The sequence below is a fragment of the Podarcis erhardii genome, assembly GCF_964252035.2.
Source record: "Podarcis erhardii genome assembly, chromosome: 9".
Lineage (NCBI taxonomy): Eukaryota > Metazoa > Chordata > Lepidosauria > Squamata > Lacertidae > Podarcis > Podarcis erhardii.
The window spans coordinates 39,855,516-39,874,140 of record NC_138512.1 but is presented as its reverse complement, the minus strand read 5'-3'; the positions used below and the strand labels follow the sequence as shown (position 1 = coordinate 39,874,140).

The following is an 18,625-nucleotide window of genomic DNA, read 5'->3' as shown; positions in this document are numbered from 1 at the left end:
AATATTGTGAAACAATTATCACGATGTGAGCTTCAAATTGGTTTTGGACCATATACTGATATATCGCCCAGCTCTAGTCAGAAAGCAAAATTGCTAAACCATCGCATTGTAAGTGGAAGCATTTCCACTCACTCAGAAGACTCTTTTGATCTCAGCCAAAAACCTTGTGTCGTTTCAGAGCTGCTCTTCTACCTCGTCTGTGGTAGAGTTGTGTTTTAAAAGTTTGACTAACAGAGAATCAAATAATAGACACTCATCAGAAAGCATTTTAAAGAGGTTGTTTATTAATTTTTTAAGTAGGGTTCTGACACGAGATGGTCAAAACCATTGCTCTGAAACAGAACCACACGTACAACATATAAGAGCACAGTTCTGCATTTTAGTTGTTAACGCCCAAGAACAAACTGGAAACGAAATTTATATTTTATTGCATTACAGCTCAGTGAAGTAGCACATTGTATTAAGGACATAAATCACTTTTACAATGGCTCCCCCCCCCCACAGTTTTACTATTTGGTGCCGTAGGATCAAGTACCAAACAGGAGTTTTGTTTTGTTTTTTTTCCTCAGGGGAAAGAAGGGGGATACAAGAAAAGAGCAGGTGGGATTCACACCACCTTCTGCCCACAGAGAATGACATGCACACACTGGGTGACTATGATCACCAGCACACTACCATTTTATTAAAAGAAACTTTCACTTCTTCAGATGTGCGTAACATCTGCAGCTGATTTCCTGGGATCAGAGAGAGGATAATATCCTAGAGGGAAGCCATATATAATATAAAAACTGCAAACTAAACAAAGCAATGACTTGAGGAGAGTTCAGGCTTTGTAGTCAGAGTCAGGATTATGGCACAGCTATTCAGGTGGATTCTCATTAAAATCGTTTTCGCTTGATGATTTCTGGTTTCCAGCTGACAGGATGAGTTTCTTCAGTCTAGAAGTATTTTTAAAAGAAAAGGAAAAGAAAAAACATATTAGAATTCCAGCTTGTGTTAAAGTCAGAATGTTTAATAAGATCAGTGTCATTGAATTTTACTATGAAATCACACTCTTGATGAACTAAGTTTATTGATCCAAGCTGAAGTTAAGAGAACAATATAAAAATATTGCCATCAACAGGAGGGGGAAAATTATCAGTTTTGGTCCAATATACATAACCATATCAATAAATGTTTATTATGGGTGGTATCCAGTGGCAGAGGAGGCAGCAGAACTGGAAACCACTGTGTGTTTCTTTCAACTTCTGCACACAAGCATTAGAATTTATCAATTAAAAGCTCTGTAAGATAAGCCACTAATCCCATTTCACAGCTGGAGTGTAATATAGATCAATGCATCAAATGTGTGTAGATGACGACACAGGTAGATTTGTTTACTGCATGTACTATAGTTCTTTAAGTGGCTCAACTGCATCATACAATCAAGATATGCAGTAACAAGCTTTTGTTTAAAAGTAGAAAATAAAGCAAAAGAAAACATTTCACAGTTTCCTTTGATCAAAGATTCCCAATAAAAAATTCAAGAGTGATTTTCTCCCCTGTAAAAGAAGCGTAGTTTGATGTACAGTGAAATAATAATGGACAGAAGGCTGCTGCCATGATAGTCTTAAGTTGGAGCAAGTAATGCAGCAGAACTCTGCACAACAGATAATAGGCTGCAAACCTACTCACATGTAATAAGAATTCAGTGGGACTTTTTTCTATGCACAGGATTGTGCTCTAAGTGTCGCAGATAATCAGTGTGGCTAAGGAAATACTTGTCTGCTTTTAAAATGCAGCAGCCATCTCCAAATCCATACGTCCTTTTGTAATCTTGTGAAACTAGTAGCAAGCGTTTTCTGCTCTGAATAAATGCATAGTACTTTCTTCTTTTTAACAATTTAAAAAAATCTACCCTGTTCAGGCTGAAAATGGAATTAGAAATCATTTTATTTCATTGTTGTTAGAAAGTTACAGGCAAGCAACCTAACTGCCCTCTATTTGTAGTGACTGCTTTTTTATTACATTTTCCCATCCCATGAGATGCGTTTGCTGCTGAAGTAGACCGGCTGCCCGAGCTAATGTGTAATCACTCTAGCAGTAAGCAGCGTTTAGGGATAATGCTTCCAAAATCTCTGTCCTAAGAGTATCTTAAAACCTAGTTTTATATATAAAATATGTGGCGAAAAAGAATATGGTTCTCCATACCGCAGTATCATCTTCTCTGTAGACTTTAATGGTTTTATCGGCTTCAGCAGTAAGCAGCCTGCTTTCAGACTGATCAAATGCACATGCGAATATTCCAGATTCGCTGTCCAATGATCCAGGCTGTACAGCCGCATGCACTCTCTGGAAGTTATACCCAGTTCTCCAGTCCCAAAGATGCATCGTACCATTGTCAGCTGAAAAACAAAATCAGTGTTACACCTGCTTTACAATTCAACATACAGCCCAAATTCACTTTAATGTTTTTATTATAAAAAACCCCACTTACTCTATGTAATCACAACAGCACCATCAGCACAATCCTATGCACATTTACTCAGAAGCAAACCCCACTGAGTTCAATAGAGCTTATTCTCCCAGGAAACATTTATAGAATTACAGCATATCAGTTCATCAATTAGTTAAACCTGTGTTGGTTTGCAAGTAGTTCTGAAGCAAGTATACTATGCTTTCAGATGATGCATGCACATGTCATAGCTGGCATCAGTTTAGAAGAGGCATTTTATCTTATGTAAGATAAAGGGGGATGTTTCTTAAGATTGTGCTTGCCATCTGCAGTCTATACTAAAACACAGGTGCCACCATTTAGAAGGCCCTGCACCTCATCTCCATCAAATGTCAGATAAAGGTGGGATTTGGAACAAGAATTCTTCCAATTACCACCCTCAACATACTTGGACCAAGTTCATTTATGGCTCTAAACCAGGCATCCCCAACTTTCAGCCCTCCAGGTGTTTTGGACTACAATTCCCATCATCCCTGACAGGTCCTGTTAGCTAGGGATCATGGGAGTTGTAGGCCAAAACATCGGGAGGGCCGCAGGTTGGAGATGCCTGCTCTAAACCAAAGCTTTCCAAACTAATTTAGTTGGTGACACACTTTTTAGACATGCATCATTTCATGACACAGTAATTCAGTTTTACTAGCAAACCAGTGGTTTAACCAACCACTTTCTAGCCCCGGGAGAAGCAGGGAGCATTCGTGCGACGCCAACACACTAATGTGTCAAAATACAATTTGGAAAGCTTTGCTCTAAATGTTAAAAGCAGTATTTTGAATAGTCTGGGACCCAAAGCTCTTTCAATGCTAGTGCTATACATTTGTGGAGTCAATCAAAATGGACTGGTGACCTCTGAACTATTCAGTGTTTCAGAACTGTCTGCATAAGTGAGCCCTGCAGACAGCATGTTACAGTAAATAATATGGAAAAAAAGAAATGTCCCTATTCAAGCTACTTCGAAAATTCTCATTTACCTCCAGAAACCAGAACTCCATCTGAATTCACAGCTAGTGTATTGATAATAGCACTGTGACCAGAAAGATTCTGGATAAAGTTTCCATCAGGGAATTTCCACTGTTTGATGTTATCCGGAGACCCAGATGCAAACGTGTACCTGTAACAAGGTATATGTTAGCAAGTATTGGAAGTTCAGTTAACCAAAGACTACTATATCTGATTAACAATTTAATTTACCACTTTCTTCAATAATATACATTGTTGCAGTTGTTGTAGTTATAATATAATATTATTATATGTATTACATTAGATTAACAGGAGAGGAAAAAACCTGAAAAAATCTTACTGTCTTGGGTGCAGTACTACTGCTCTTACTGATTTCTTGTGATTTGTTAAAGTGACCCGTGTTTTTCCTCCCACTAAGTCCCAGAGTCGTATAGTGGTATCATGACTTCCTGTAAATACAAAATAATAAGAACAGATTTTAGAAAGGCATGTGGATAGGATAAGTATCTGAACTGCCTGTATGTTAAAGAATCACATGCTCCAATTTTGTTATACTTCCAAGTTTCACAATCACAACTCTGCTTCTGAGAATCCCTGCAGAGAAGGCATCATCATATGCATCAATGTTATCTTAAATTGCATTTCAATGTCTTGGGGGAACTTAGGATTATCCAATAGTCAAACTTTCAAAGCGCCAAGGTACTTCTTTTCTGAAAAGGCCTTCTATCTGCTGTATACACATTTGTAAGTAAATAGTTTCCTATTGGTTAGTGGATTACCACCAACACATTGTAAAAACTCCCACTGCTAGTTTCCAGTTGAAAATCAAGCAGCAAAATGGGCTACATATTCTACCATCTTCAATTCACAACATGGCTGCAAATCAATTGTTTTCTGGTTCTCAATATGTTTCCAAAGAGAGTGTGGGAATTGGAACAGCACTTTTCCTCCCCTATACTCCAGCTGACTGTAACAGTGAACTGCTGAATATGCTGTATGCATTTGGTAAACAACTTCCACCATACCGGTGATGATCTGTGGTTCTGCCGCTTGACACTTCACTGTTGCCACAGCATTTGTGTGTCCTGCCAATGTATGCACGCTCGCTTTTGTCCTCACATCCCAAATCTAGGGAGGTTAGAATCAAATTAGAACAGATAAATGCACCACCCACCATCAAAACCAATGACAAAAGTATGTATCACTCAGGTCTCTCCTGATGTGGAAGGCCAACTCTTCCTCTGCTCACCTATTAGTTCCAGTATTACTTGTTAGCAGTAATCATCAAACTTCGCTCATCTTCTTGTGAACTTGAGCCCAGCATTTAAGAATTACTGCCCTACATCATTTCATAATTTGTGTATTCCACAGTGGCAGATACCACACTGAACTGTAGCCAAAGCAATAACTCGTAGGCCACAGGAAGCCTTCAAAAAATTTAACTCATACAAAGGTATCTGTTACAACCCACCCTAATGCCCCTGAAGATAATGAAACACATAAAGTAGGATGGAAACTGAAGCTGTCGACTAAGTATTAAATGTTCACTAAACTGCAGGCAGGCAGGAGGCATACATGCCTTGAAGAGATGATTCACACATGCGACATTTTTCCTATGCTGTGACATTATTATTATTATTTTTAAATGGGAATCAGACAAAAGAACACAGTATTGTATTTTCCTGTAGCAACACATTATTGACAAGCAGGTATGCACACATATATTCACAGCATATATCGCATATGGTGGTATACCCCAATTTGCCTAAACAGAGACTATGTCCATGTAAGATACAGGGAGTGCCATACATTCCTGCTCAAAGGCCAAGTTTCAGTCTTCATAGCATGATTTAGATCTGACCAAATCACATACCCTAAACCAGGGAGGGTAAGTAGAATTTGTACCTTTTGAAATGGAAGCCAAATTGGCAAGAGACAGGAAACCTATTTAAGCATTATCTTACGTAAGAAGAGACAGATCAAATACATCACAGATATATGTATTTTACTTACACGTGCAGTTGAATCTCTGCTACATGTTACAAGCACGTCTATTGTTGGATGCAAATCCAAGCCATACACAGCACTCAGGTGGCCATGGTAATGCCTAATAACCTACACATCAAACATATTTCAGTTAAAACTGGATGCTACATGAATAGGTAATCTTTAAATTACTAATAAAATTTCAGCTGCTGCCAGCGTGCTTAGCTTACCTTATTATATTCAAGGTCCCAGCATTTCACCTGTTTATCTTCTCCACAAGAGAAAAGGTATGGACTCCGTCCACTCACAATTACACCCCGAACTGTACTAATATGCCCTGTCAAAGATAGTTTCAGTTTGCCACTAGCAAGGTCCCAGATCTGAAGCAAGAGAAACAAATGTTTTGATGATCTTGCAAAAGTTAAGACATCAAAGACTGTTCATTTAATGGAGTCCAACATCTCAAAGACCTAAGCAGCGTACAAAATTAATCTCTAAACAGAATTATAAAGTCTGAAAACTCAGTTTTTTATTTAATTCCAGTTCCGGCACACTGGTGCAACTAAAATTCTAGGTAACAGAAAGAAAGATGGGCAATAAATTATGCTGGTCATGAAATACTTAACAGCACCTGAAATAGCATCAATGGCAGCAGACAGTGATTTTTCAGTTCTTTGCTATCTCTTACCTTTATAGTTCGGTCAGCAGAGCCAGTAACAAACCACTGATTTCCTGGTTCTACTGCAATACATCTCACCCAACCTAAGTGTCCACTGATAACCTGCAATTGTTATAAAATGAGATGGATTGTTATAAAATAAGATGGATTGCGCGGGTGGAGAGGCTTCGGACTGGCTCGCACCAATCAAAGCCCAGATCCCTTCCTCCACAGGGCAGGGAGAAGCCAGGAGGAGGGAGGAAGAAGAAGAAGAAGAAGAGGAGTTTGGATTTGATATCCCGCCTTTCACTCCCTTTAAGGAGTCTCAAAGCGGCTAACATTCTCCTTTCCCTTCCTCCCCCACAACAAACACTCTGTGTGGTGAGTGGGGCTGAGAGACTTCAAAGAAGTGCGACTGGCCCAAGGTCACCCTGCAGCTGCATGTGGAGGAGCGGAGACACGAACCCGGTTCCCCAGATTACGAGACTACCGCTCTTAACCACTACACCACACTGGCTCTCAGGGAGGGAGGGAGGTGCCGCCGCGGTGTGGGGGGAATGGCTCCCGGGGGGGGAAATAGAAAAAAAAAAAAGGCACAGTCTGAACAATCACACCAATCGAAGCGGCAATTCCAAGACCGTCCCAGATCCAGAGGGCAATTGGGCCTGATCTGGCCCGCAGCCCTTAGTTTGCTGACCCATGCTCTAGACTGCACTGGAGCAGGTGTGGGTGCGCTTGAACCTAAGGTTTGAGCCTAAGATTCATCCTTGCAACTTATTTCTTACTTACTCGGTACAGCTTCCATGGGGGATGCCATTGTGGTTTTGGCATTGTCGGAGCCTTCTTTGCCATTAATGCAGAATTTTTGTTCCCACCAGCTTCCATCATAGCCTATAAAAGGAACAGACATTTTAAAACTACACTCAACAAATATCCCACCCTGCCCCAATAAGTTTCTACTATCCCTGTATGGTTATGCAGTGTCATTCTGTCACAACCCTATTCCCAACAAAGTCACTGTTAAGAATCCAATTTGGTAAATTTACTGTATCTCCATCAGAGGCTTTCAATTAACGGGGCTTACCAGAGTCAAACCTGGAGGCTGTGAGCGCTCAGGAATTCCAGCATGTCTGTATATATCACCAACGCTAGAAGCAGTTCGATTTGATTCCATTCTGGAAAGGCAGGGGGAGTGGACGTGAGGCAGAGAAAGTGAAGATACATTATCCTACAAAGTGTTAGCAGACGTTTGTTTTCAGTTGCTTCTTTTCAAGTAACTGACAAAATCTTGTGCATGTAAATGTAAAAAATACAAAAAGTGTCCTTAAAACAGTTCTGTAAGGTTGGTCAGCATTACTGCTTCCATACTGCAGATGAAGGGCTAAGGTTTTGAAGAGGCAGCCATTTAGGCTGCAAACCTAAGCACACTTAATAGGAAGTCCTTCTGAATTGAACGGGACTCACTTCTGAGTGAACATGGTTAGTAAACTGCATGTTAGTGGGTACAGGTGAAATCTGAACCAGGACTTCATGGCTCACAGCTCAAATCCTTGCAAACTAGCTTTTACCGGAAGGTCCCGCAAAGACTTCACTCAAAAATGGAAAAGAACTGAACATATGCCACTGTCTTCACATCACTCCCTAATCCAAAGCCCCCTTTTTCGTCTCATCTCCACAGAGAGGTAATCAGAACTAACAAAATGCTGATCAATTGTACAAGGAAAAGGCTCTCACAGTAATTCCAAACCATCTCATCAGACAACATTCAGTTCTTAAATTTCAGCAATATAGAAAAACAAATGAAGCCGCATCAATTAAAAAATCCAAAAGCTCAGTTTCAGATCGAACACATTATTCTATTTCCATTAATACAGATTTAAATAGCTGTTCTTTACATTGCATTTTCCATGCAAACTTCATCAGCTAAAATCATCAGTTAAAAACACAGAATAATTTTGCTTTTAACGGAATATAATTACCTGGACTGTGAAGGTGGCAACGCCACAGCTAATGACTGAGCTGCTGATTCACTAGGCATCCTCTGAATTTTAGTGTCTGCAGTCAAAGCCACTCCTTATCAAAGAGAAAATACACACAGTTAAGACAAATCTTAATTACTTTTTGTTACCAACTAAATCCTCATCAATCTATTCTTGCTGACAAAAGCCAGCCCTCAAAACTTAGTCATTATTAATCATATGTATTTAATGCTATGGATCTAAAGATTTTAGTTGATTTAATTTTACCTGACTTTAACAGGGCTAAACTGGCTTTTAAAATTCAAAGAGTCCATTTTCTCTCTTTGGAACAGGTTGAAACTATAGTTCTCTATAATGCAGGTAAAAAAATATAACTCGTGATACTCTGGATACCTAAGTATACTGGACAACTTGTAATGCTCATTTGGACACTTTAGATACTTTAACAACAACTTAAGCTCCAATGTGTGTGTGGGTGTATATATTTAAGTTTAAATTATGAAATTCTTAGGTTCAAAGTGTTCCATGAGAGAAATACTCCCTGTTAATTTTCACTAAACAGCAGCACAGCTAGATATGTTAAGGCCCAGAAACGCCCTCCCCCCCCAACAGGAAAAATGGGGGGAACACCTCCCCCAATTTTCCAGGACTATCATATCTCTTAGCCAATATCCAAAGATTTAATAACCAAATGTTTAAGAACAAATGCATCTCCTTCATTTCAAGTAGTGATGGAATAATGAAAGATACTTAAACATTTCAAAATTTGCCTAGTGCACTTCCACTATAACATGTAAGAACTCATTAGGTAGATGCAAACCACACTTCAGTAAACATTACTTGTGTAACTTGCATGTATAAGTCGCATCCAATTATTTCTGGTATTGTATCCTCTAGCTTCATTAAGAGACAGTGACTATCAAGCACTGTATCATTAGTGGCATCTTCCTGGGGAATTTCACCCATATAGTTTGTTCAAAATCTTACCAGGTCCAGGGGGATATGGATGTGTCCCTGTTATCAAATATTCATCATCATCACCTAAAGAGAAAGAGATTTGTTGATTATTACTTTAATAAATATTATAGTAAACAGATAATTATTTGAATTCCTAAACACACCTTTGTACAATTTTCATTATAATTTTCACATAACAAGAACTGCTGGTACTGTCTACCTTGTAAGTACATGCATTATGTGCTGCTTATACACTTAACAAGAAACTTAGGAATTCACATTTTTCCACTCATTCTTCTGGCACAGTGGCATTTATTTCCATTTTTGTTTCTTTGAGGAGTATTATTAAATGTCTTGCTTACTGTATCAATAAACCATTAATAAACACAGTCAGATATAAATATAATTAATAATAACATGTTCTGCACTAGCAAGCTATGCTTAGGATAAAGATCACCAGCTGCTACATCATGGCAAGTCACAGATCAGGCCATGTGTCAATGCCACTGTCAGATACACAAAGACTTTCTATGTGAAAGAAGAAGAAAAACTTCAAAGTCTTCTGACGTGTTGTTCTATAAATATTTAATATGCACTTCCACATGCCACGTCTTTGTCAACCACATGTATGCTGCCTTGGGTCCATGAAAGAAGAAAAGGAAATAAAGTTAAACAAATAATAATCCAGGGTCCTCATTTGTGTAACCACATTGTAACTGAAAGTGCAGCAAAATTCTTTCACTGCAAGTGGGGCCCAAATGTCTATACTCAGGTTTATACAATTATAACTGTAGCCATACCTTGATTCTGAAGATACTGCTTATGTCCATAAGAATCAATCACACCATGGGCACCCTTCTCTCGAGCATTTTCTTTCAATACAGGCATGTGAAGCACAGAACCATACTCTGTACGAAGTTTAACGGCCATCTTTACTTTGTGGCTGCGTAAGAAAACACTTTAGTACATGTATATTTTTGATGCACTGTATTATCATAACAAACTCATGCTTTAAGTAAGATATGCAATTAGGAGTTCTGATAACAGTTCTGATGTTCTTGTGGAGTTATATTGGGATGCAGTATTCTAAGTTTTTAGATAAATAGTTCAGCAAACAGGAATGTTACTGAATGTTACAATTTTCTAGATTTTACTACACCCTAGGTGTTCATAGGCCCTAGTTTATAAAGGAAAGCCCTCTATTTAAAGGGCTGCCCAGTCAAAATCCAGGTTAAGGATAAATAATTCTAAAAACGGAGAGCTAGGCCCTCCCCCTTCAACAGTTAGTACCTGGACTACAGGCTGAACAGGCACACAGATCACCTGGTCAGTTATTCCCACTATAGTGAGATTGTACTGTACTATAGTGAGATTAAGTACTGTATTGTACTTAATACAGCGCCATGTTTCTGAGACATAACTTCCCTTCCTCTCCTACGCTACCCCCTACAGCTTCCACACACTGCCCAGATGTGCTATAGAGGGTCCACAAACCTCCAGAACAGGTTTTGGGGGTTCCAGGAGGCTGCAGAAGGGGGATAGTTCTGCTCCACCAATGACATCTGTTCCACTGCCAGGAGGACACAGTTCAGTTTCTAAGTTTGCATCTGTACACCTGTGCTGGCATACAGTATACAAATTTTAAGCAAATCTGCCCCTTCTGTTTTTGTTGTTGTTTTTTGACGATGCATTTCTGACTATGCATTACCCACCAAATATTTTTTAGTTGGGTACATAGCCGAGTTTTAACTTCATCCTCCATCACTGTAAACACAATCCAATGTTGATTCTAGCCCTCAAGAACTAGTTCATTTCAAAATGATACTGTGATACTATGGAATAGGGTTGCTGAGTAATGGATTAAGTTTTTAGACTGGTTTGTAGCTTCAAAAGCACCAATAGCTTACTGGCAATACTCCTTACCTCTTATCATCCAACGATACTGGTTTTGCATTGTCAGCCACAAACATGTCATGAGTTCTTTTCAAAGATCGGAAAACAAGGGTATGCACAGAGTGCTTTTGTACTTCCTAAAGGGGAGAAAAGTTTCAGACACATCTTTAGTAAGACCTATTTTATTAAAAATGCTCAACGAACATTGACAAGCACTGACCCCCACCCCACCCCGTCTCTTCCTCAAGTCCTTTGCACATGTCAGATAACTCAAGGAAGGTTCTCATTTCTCCTGATCTCTAGAGTAGACAGAAATCTCATACCCTTCTATCTGATTCAAACATAAACACTATATGAGAAATCAGCCTTCTCTCTCCCAAGTCAGAAGAGGCAAATGGTGGGAGTCTTCATAACTTGCCAAGTTTGGGAGTAGACAGAAGAAAACACAAAATACTTCTTTTAGGTCTAAAGTTCAGCATGATGACATGAGAGACCTTTCCTTCCCCTAGAGCAGGGGTGGCCAACTCTCAAGAAACTGTCATCTACTTTCAGAATTAAAAACTGGCAGTGATCTACCCCCGTTTTGGGGGGGGGGTTCAGCTCAAAGTTTTTATAGGTTAAAAATATAGCTTTTGGGGGGGACTTCCGTTTTTGGGGGGTTAAAGACAAGGGACAAAGGGGTAAAGTCATTCACAAAAAGATCACTATGAATGAAAACAGCAACACAAAGAAAGCTCCATCTTACCTTCCAGAGATCAAACAACAATGGAGGGCGGGGCGAGGGTGTGGGGCAGGAGTCAGTTTTGGTGATGCTAAGGAAAGGGGGCCAGAGATTGACCGCGATCTAGCAAAACCTCGCAGGGATCTACCAGTAGATCGTGATCGACCTGAGCACTGTATTTGTAGCATTAAAATTTCAATGGGACTATTTGTAGTCCCATTGAACATTGATCATTGTATTTGTAGTATTAAAATTTCAATTGGACTATTTTGAGCATAATTGAGTTGGATACAATTCACTGTGTTTAACTATCTACAGTAAGTATGTATGTACTTGATACATGTTTACTAAATAATAATGTTTACTAAATACTTTGTTTTGGTGAACTTCTTTGGTATGTGTTTTTAACCGCTTGTTAAAATTGTTATGCAATTCTAGTTTTGTTTTAATTTACAGTATATAAAACATTTTGGAAATGTGTCCTAGAAATAAACAGAAGTACAATAGCTACTAAAATGTAAAACGTTTTTTAAAATAGTTTGCATTAGTATGTGTACTTAGAAAAATATAACCCATAAATGTTACTTTCACTAGTATTGTGATGTTCTAATTGAGTCCAATACAATGTATTAGACTAACAGTACTTATGCATATATGGCTAGCTTAACTTAATTTTGTTCTCCTTTAGAACAAGTGTAGCTCACTTTCCCTACCCCCATTCAAAAATAAGGCAAAATACCAAAAACAAATGCGAAAAGAGAGCATAGCTCTTGCTCCCATTCTAATAAGCAGCTGTTTACTCTGCAACAGAATCTGCTAAGTGCTAAAAACTATGACTGAACTTTCCAAATGAAGTATTAAGTTAACTTTCTTCCTTTCCGGAGTGTCAAGATCAAAGACATTAGACTAATGCTTTGGTCAAAAGTCTGTTTTCCATCCTAGGGTGAACTGGGTGTAAATCCAAACATAAAAGCTCTGCACTTCCTTTCTGGCAAGTCACCTTTCATATACATTTAGAGCCCAGAGTTCCTCTAAATTTATTGTCACTGTAAAACTGGATAAAAACAAACAGAGTGAGGACATTATTTACAGAACATTAAACATGATCCATTAGCTTTCTGCACGTCCAGTCAGAGAACTGTTTCTCATTTTTTGTTGGCTCCAATCAACTATTACTTGCTTGGTTGATCAGGCTAGCATGCTAATGTTAATACAGAGGCCACATTAAACTGCTTTTTACTATTATCCTACACTGGGAAGCCAATGTCAATTACATTGGTGATACTGGAATTTCCTACCTTGTTTATGTGACGAAGCAGCTATGACCAACACATGATGAATGAAAGACCAAGGAACTGACGTATGCTCAAATGCAGTGGAAGTGGGGTGTACACATTTGTCCCAGTCAGTTACTCCTTAACAAAAGCACCTACTAAACCCATTTGCACCCAAAATGATATGTGGATGCATGGAAGTATTTGGGTTCACACATGAAACCCCAGCTACTATTAATAACAAAGAATGTTATTCAGTATCATGCAGTCATTACTTCAATAGCCGTTCACCATGTAGATGAAACTGTTTTGCTTCTGTACTCCATTAAGGTAAAGGTAAAGGTACCCCTGCCCGTACGGGCCAGTCGTGTCCGACTCTGGGGTTGCTTGCTCATCTCGCTTAAGAGGCCGGGAGCCAGCGCTGTCCGAAGACACTTCCGTGTCACGTGGCCAGCGTGACGAAGCTGCTCTGGCAAGCCAGCACCAGCGCAGCACACGGAAACGCCGTTTACCTTCCCGCTATAAAGCGGTACCTATTTATCTACTTGCACTTTAGGGGTGCTTTCGAACTGCTAGGTGGGCAGGAGCAGGGACCGAACGACGGGAGCTCACCCCGCCACGGGGATTCGAACTGCTGACCATACGATCGGCAAGTCCTAGGCTCTGTGGTTTAACCCACAGCGCCACCTGCGTCTCTGTACTCCATTACACCATAAATGGAGATTTATGGTGTAATCTGTACTCCATTATACCATAAATAAAATCTCTGCCTCTTTTAAATATCTTAACAGCAATTTTGCCAACCTTATTTTATTCTCCAGCTAGGAAAATGGGCACTTGCATATCCTTATCCTATCCTCCATTCTCTCTTGTCCCTTAACACTCATGTTCTGTTTGTAGAATTTGCAGGATTTGTGCTCCCCAAATCTCTTGGCTGACCCATGTTGTTCGGGAATGACTCCCATTTTCTCACACACAAATAAATTGTGGATGTGGAGGCTGCATGTCTGTGAAATGTCATTCATATTTTTGCCACTTCGGTGAAAGGTACATGATGCTGTTTATCCTACAAGGCTCTGTATTGGTTAGAATTTGTGCTTCAAGACAAACTTTCAAACTTTTCAGGGCTGCAAAATGAGATACCAAATCTGACATAATAGATAGCTGTCAGGTACACTGTCCCTCTGCCATCAAACCCAATTTGTGCAAGGCCCTGCACTACACCCACAGCCTTCTTGGGCTTTTGCACCCATGTAAAGTTAAGACCTCTGGCTGCACTGTTGCAAGATGGAGACTAGCGTTCCTGTATCAATGCAGGGCCACTTAGTTGGCATCCTAAGCCACGGTTTGGTTTGGTTTGGTTTGGTTTGGTTTGGCTTGGCTTGGCTTGGCTTGGCTTGGCTTGGCTTGGCTTGGCTTGGCTTGGCTTGGCTTGGCTTGGCTTAACTTAACATGCGAATGAGACCAGACATTTTATGCATTATCTTTAGTACTTGGAAAAAAGGGTCTGAAGCTGATGATGATCTGGGTAAATAGTAATTCATTTATCACACAAACTTCTTCCCCTGCTCTTCAGTGAATACTTTTGTCTGAGTGGTAGCAAAATGCAGAAAAGCTAAATACTCTAGAATTCTTTGTTCAGTTAATTCATCCACAAACATGGTTTATCATGGGATAATTAACTCACATGGGCCCCATACAAGCATAACCCAGCATGTAATAGCAGCATCCCTCTACGTATGTGTACAGGCAAGATGGATACAGCAGTGTTCCTCTTCCTATTGCCTGACCTGTGTTTTCAGTCAAGTATTTGAGGAATAAAAAAAGAACAGCACTTGGGCAGTATGTGTGCCTTACAGACAGCTTATTTTACAATGAAGTAGATCTGGGGATAATTGCAGCTTTTTTAAAGGATTATGAGTATGTAAGCACAGCACACCAATAAAGCTCAGACCAGGCACAAGGATTTCCCAACATTTCTGCACCTAGTTTTAAAAAGGAAATGCAGTTTTCCTGTCACTTTTCATGAGTAAGCAAACAAAAGTTCACCAAGTGTTATTTATTTTTGGGTGTAGAAAAACTTACACCTTTTTTTTTTAAAAAAAAAACTCACTATCCGAGGAAATGGAAAAACACTAACACTATGCATATAACCTGTACTGTCAGCATTGCTTATTATGGATGTAACTCTCCATGATCTCAGACCTTTCTGGTTTCCCAGGTCCGTGACTGAATGGGAGGCCTTCTGCATTCAAGGTATACAAGTGAACAATTTTTTCTTACTCAGAAGAGATATATATATATAAATAACTCTTTAGTCTTTACCTTCATCACCAGATGAAGGTAAAGCAGCAGCAACCAAACATTCCTGCATCATTCCTAAATCCAGAACCACCTGAGAGCCCCTTTGGCTACCAACTATCACTGATGGATGTTCACTGGCATGTTCGAATGCCAGGAAGAGGCATCGTGTACTGATGGAATCCATGAGGTGTTATTTCTGAAGTGGGATTAAGTCTACACTCTATATATATATATATATATATATATGGTATAAACATGTAACAAAAAACAATTCCAAATCCAAATACTGAGATTACTCTGAATCTCCTGTCTTCCCCCCATCCCTTCCATGGGTCCTAATGATGATATTTACAACTGCGTATCAATACATACCCAATTTTTTGTCCTTCTAAATTATCCATACTTTCTGTTACTTGACTAGTGTGTTTAAAATTTTACCAATGTTTTAAGTCTCGTACATAAACTATAGCACCTTAAAGACCAACTAAGTCAGTTCTTGGTATGAGCTTTCGTGTGCATGCACACTTCTTCAGATACACAAGTGTGCATGCACACGAAAGCTCATACCAAGAACTGACTTAGTTGGTCTTTAAGGTGCTACTGGAAGGAATTTGTTTTGTTTTGACTATGGCAGACCAACACGGCTACCTATCTGTAACATAAACTATAAACTATAAACTTTCTGTTTCAGTGTATCTGAAGAAGTGTGCATGCACACGAAAGCTCATACCTAGAACTAACTCAGTTGGTCTTTAAGGTGCTACTGGAAGGAATTTTTTTATTTTGTTTTGACCATGGCAGACCAACACGGCTACCTATCTGTAACTATAAACTTTCCCCATTCTTGTCGTCTCGATTTCTGAGCTTCCCAGTTAAATTTTTGCCATTTCGGCAAGTCAACACTCATTCTTGATCTTTTCCATGACTACCTTCACGTTTCATGCTTACTATCTGACTGCCTGTAAGACACCCTGAATTTGCGAAAACCCTCCTCCAAGCCAACATCGGGAAGGATTTTGAACGCAACTCTCCAAGCTCCTCACGCTCGCCGGCACACACAAGCTCCGGTTCGACCCTTTCTAAGGCACAGCCGGCGTTGGAGGAAGGCAGGTCCAGCTCTTCGCCCAAACCGAAGACAAGCGACTGCCTCATCCAGCTGATTTCAAAGGGTCTCATTTTCGCGCAGCTGACCGCCCCCCCCCCAAAAAAAGCGGCGCGAAGGAGCGAGGCGGCCTTCAACTCGTCGCGCCACGAGCCTCGCCAGTCCCACCCCTGCCCTCTTACCTCCACCATGGTGCCAGCCTCCTCAGTTACAACCACCTGGTCATTCAGCGAAAACCGCGGCAAAACCGACGCCGGACGCAGGCCCGTTAGCAAGAAGGCGCCACTTCCGGCGCTTTGCCTTCGCCGCGCCGGAACTGACGCGCTGTTCCCTCTGCCGCGCCTGCGCGGGGCAGCGTTTAGGGCGGAACCTCTTCGGTTCCACCCAGTGCCCGTCGCTCGCTTGATGGCGTCACCGGAGGGCTGCCCGCTCGAAACGGGAACCCCGCCCGTAGCAAAGGGGGCTGAGAGCCGGAGAGAGATGAATTGATGGCTCAAGACAGTGTGGCGGCAGCCTCACGCCCTTGCCGTATGCCATATGCGCCTGGCTAGAGAGCGAGTCCCCGTGGGACTTCCAGGGAAGCGCGTGAGAAGGATGCAATTCAAACCTCCGTGTTTCTATTTCTTTTCCCATTAGCCATTCTCATAGAAACACCTACGGGGCGTCACGCCATCCAGTGATATTTATAATCAGGAGCTTGAAGGTTTGTGAACAAAAATGCTCTGAAACTGAAAGGCACAGAGCCATAGGACCATTGGGAACTTATTATTAATTAAATTTGTATATCGCCCTTTATCCATAGATTTCAGAGTGGTTCACAATATAAAAAGACAAAATACATAATACAAACAAGAATAACACACCCCTCCCACTCAAACTCACATTTTATCATTGTTATTTACTCATCTGAAACATATTTTGGTATGATCCAGGAATCAATTCCGTTTAAGTAAGGCTGCAGAACATGCCAGGGTAAGGTATCAGACTGGATTTTCTTGTGCTACCTGACTAACTGAAGCTGCAGTCCTTTGGAATAATCCCTTTAAACTTAGTGGGAATAAGGCTGCTCCAATCCCATGCACATCAGTGATGCTGGATAGTTTTCCAAAGGTATTAAACTGTGGCAGTGTTGGGAAGTAACCAGGAAGAGCTGTGGTTCAGCAGTTACCACATCCTTAGCATGCAAAAGGTACTCATTGGATGGACAGATAAAACCAGTGGAAAGCAGTTGCAGATGGAAAGTCAGTGCAGATGGTACTGACCCAGGTGGACCGATGGTTTGACTTGACATAACACAGCTTCCTATGAATGCTATATAACTATCCCTGTGCTGAAACTACCATAATGCACAACAGCAGTTCAAATGCCACCTTTAATTATATCATGGGTGAGGAACCTTTTTCATATTGAGGGCTGCATTCACTTCTGGTATAGTAACATATTTTAATTTTCCCTGGGTCACTGCAGTGATTTATTGTTTGTGGATTTTTACTTATTTTTGCTGTTTTAAATCATTTTATTTGTTTCTACCTTTGTGTAGTAAATAAATTAAGTTCTGAGAGGTCGTACCTGTTAGCATTGCTGCTTGCTCTGCAGAAATGGTGGCAATTCTATTCTTGCTCACCAAGTTTTTTCTGACGCCGCTACTGAATAATGCTTAAAGCAAATTTGGGAAAATAAAAATGGGAATATTGTGCTCAAGGCAGAACCCATACCGTCAAGATACACTGAATATAATGAATTGCAAAAGTGGCTGTGGAATATTTTTGTGTGTGTGTGTGTACAGCATTGTGTAATAATTATTGTAAAACTGAGTTCCACTACATCTGTGGACAAGTTTAATCAGCTGGCTTCAGTTATGTTTTGTACCTCAGAGGGCACTAAGTGTAGTTACAGATTCTGAACAGAAGAGTGCATGAGTTAGCTTTTCATTGACCCCAAGAAAAAGATTTTTTTTTTAACATTAGAAATCTGGCAAGATTTACTTGGCTCTGATATTATACATACTTATCTGTGAGTAAGCCCCAATGAACTCCGTGTGCTTTACTTCTGAGCAAACATGCATGCTGCCAGGCATGTATGTGTAGAAATGCAGCTGCACTGTTTCTAAAAAAGATCCTTGCTTGCCCTTAGAGCTAGAGATAGCCAAGATTCAAATTCCTTCCAAGAAGTTTCAAAAAACAAACAAATCCCAGATCGTATCAGATTATAGTTTCTTCAAAATATTTTTACAGCTAACTATTTTGGATATGGACAGAAGTCTTTTAAATTGTTTGTTTATTCATTTGATGAGTCCCACT

At 40.2% G+C, this 18,625-nt stretch overlaps 1 protein-coding gene across 1 annotated transcript; it reads right to left on the bottom strand.

Moving 5' to 3' along the window:
- Positions 1-405: 405 nt before the first annotated feature.
- Positions 406-16,654, bottom strand: PLRG1 (pleiotropic regulator 1). The gene is made up of 15 exons (XM_081875368.1): positions 16,508-16,654; positions 10,955-11,061; positions 9,832-9,974; positions 9,062-9,115; positions 8,075-8,168; positions 7,180-7,270; positions 6,885-6,986; positions 6,126-6,218; positions 5,668-5,817; positions 5,465-5,566; positions 4,477-4,579; positions 3,792-3,900; positions 3,463-3,602; positions 2,191-2,384; positions 406-938 (listed from the first exon to the last, which is right to left on the bottom strand). Exons 1-15 carry the CDS (start codon positions 16,514-16,516, stop codon positions 879-881), a joined length of 1,551 nt encoding a protein of 516 aa, XP_081731494.1. The 5' UTR covers positions 16,517-16,654; the 3' UTR covers positions 406-878.
- Positions 16,655-18,625: the final 1,971 nt, after the last annotated feature.

Coding starts and splice junctions, on each gene's coding strand:
- PLRG1 (XM_081875368.1), bottom strand. Junction 9,975..10,954: donor GTATCGTTGGATGATAAGAG/GTAAGGAGTATT, acceptor TTTCTTACGCAG/CCACAAAGTAAAGATGGCCG. Junction 3,603..3,791: donor GTAGTACTGCACCCAAGACA/GTAAGATTTTTT, acceptor ACCTTGTTACAG/GTACACGTTTGCATCTGGGT.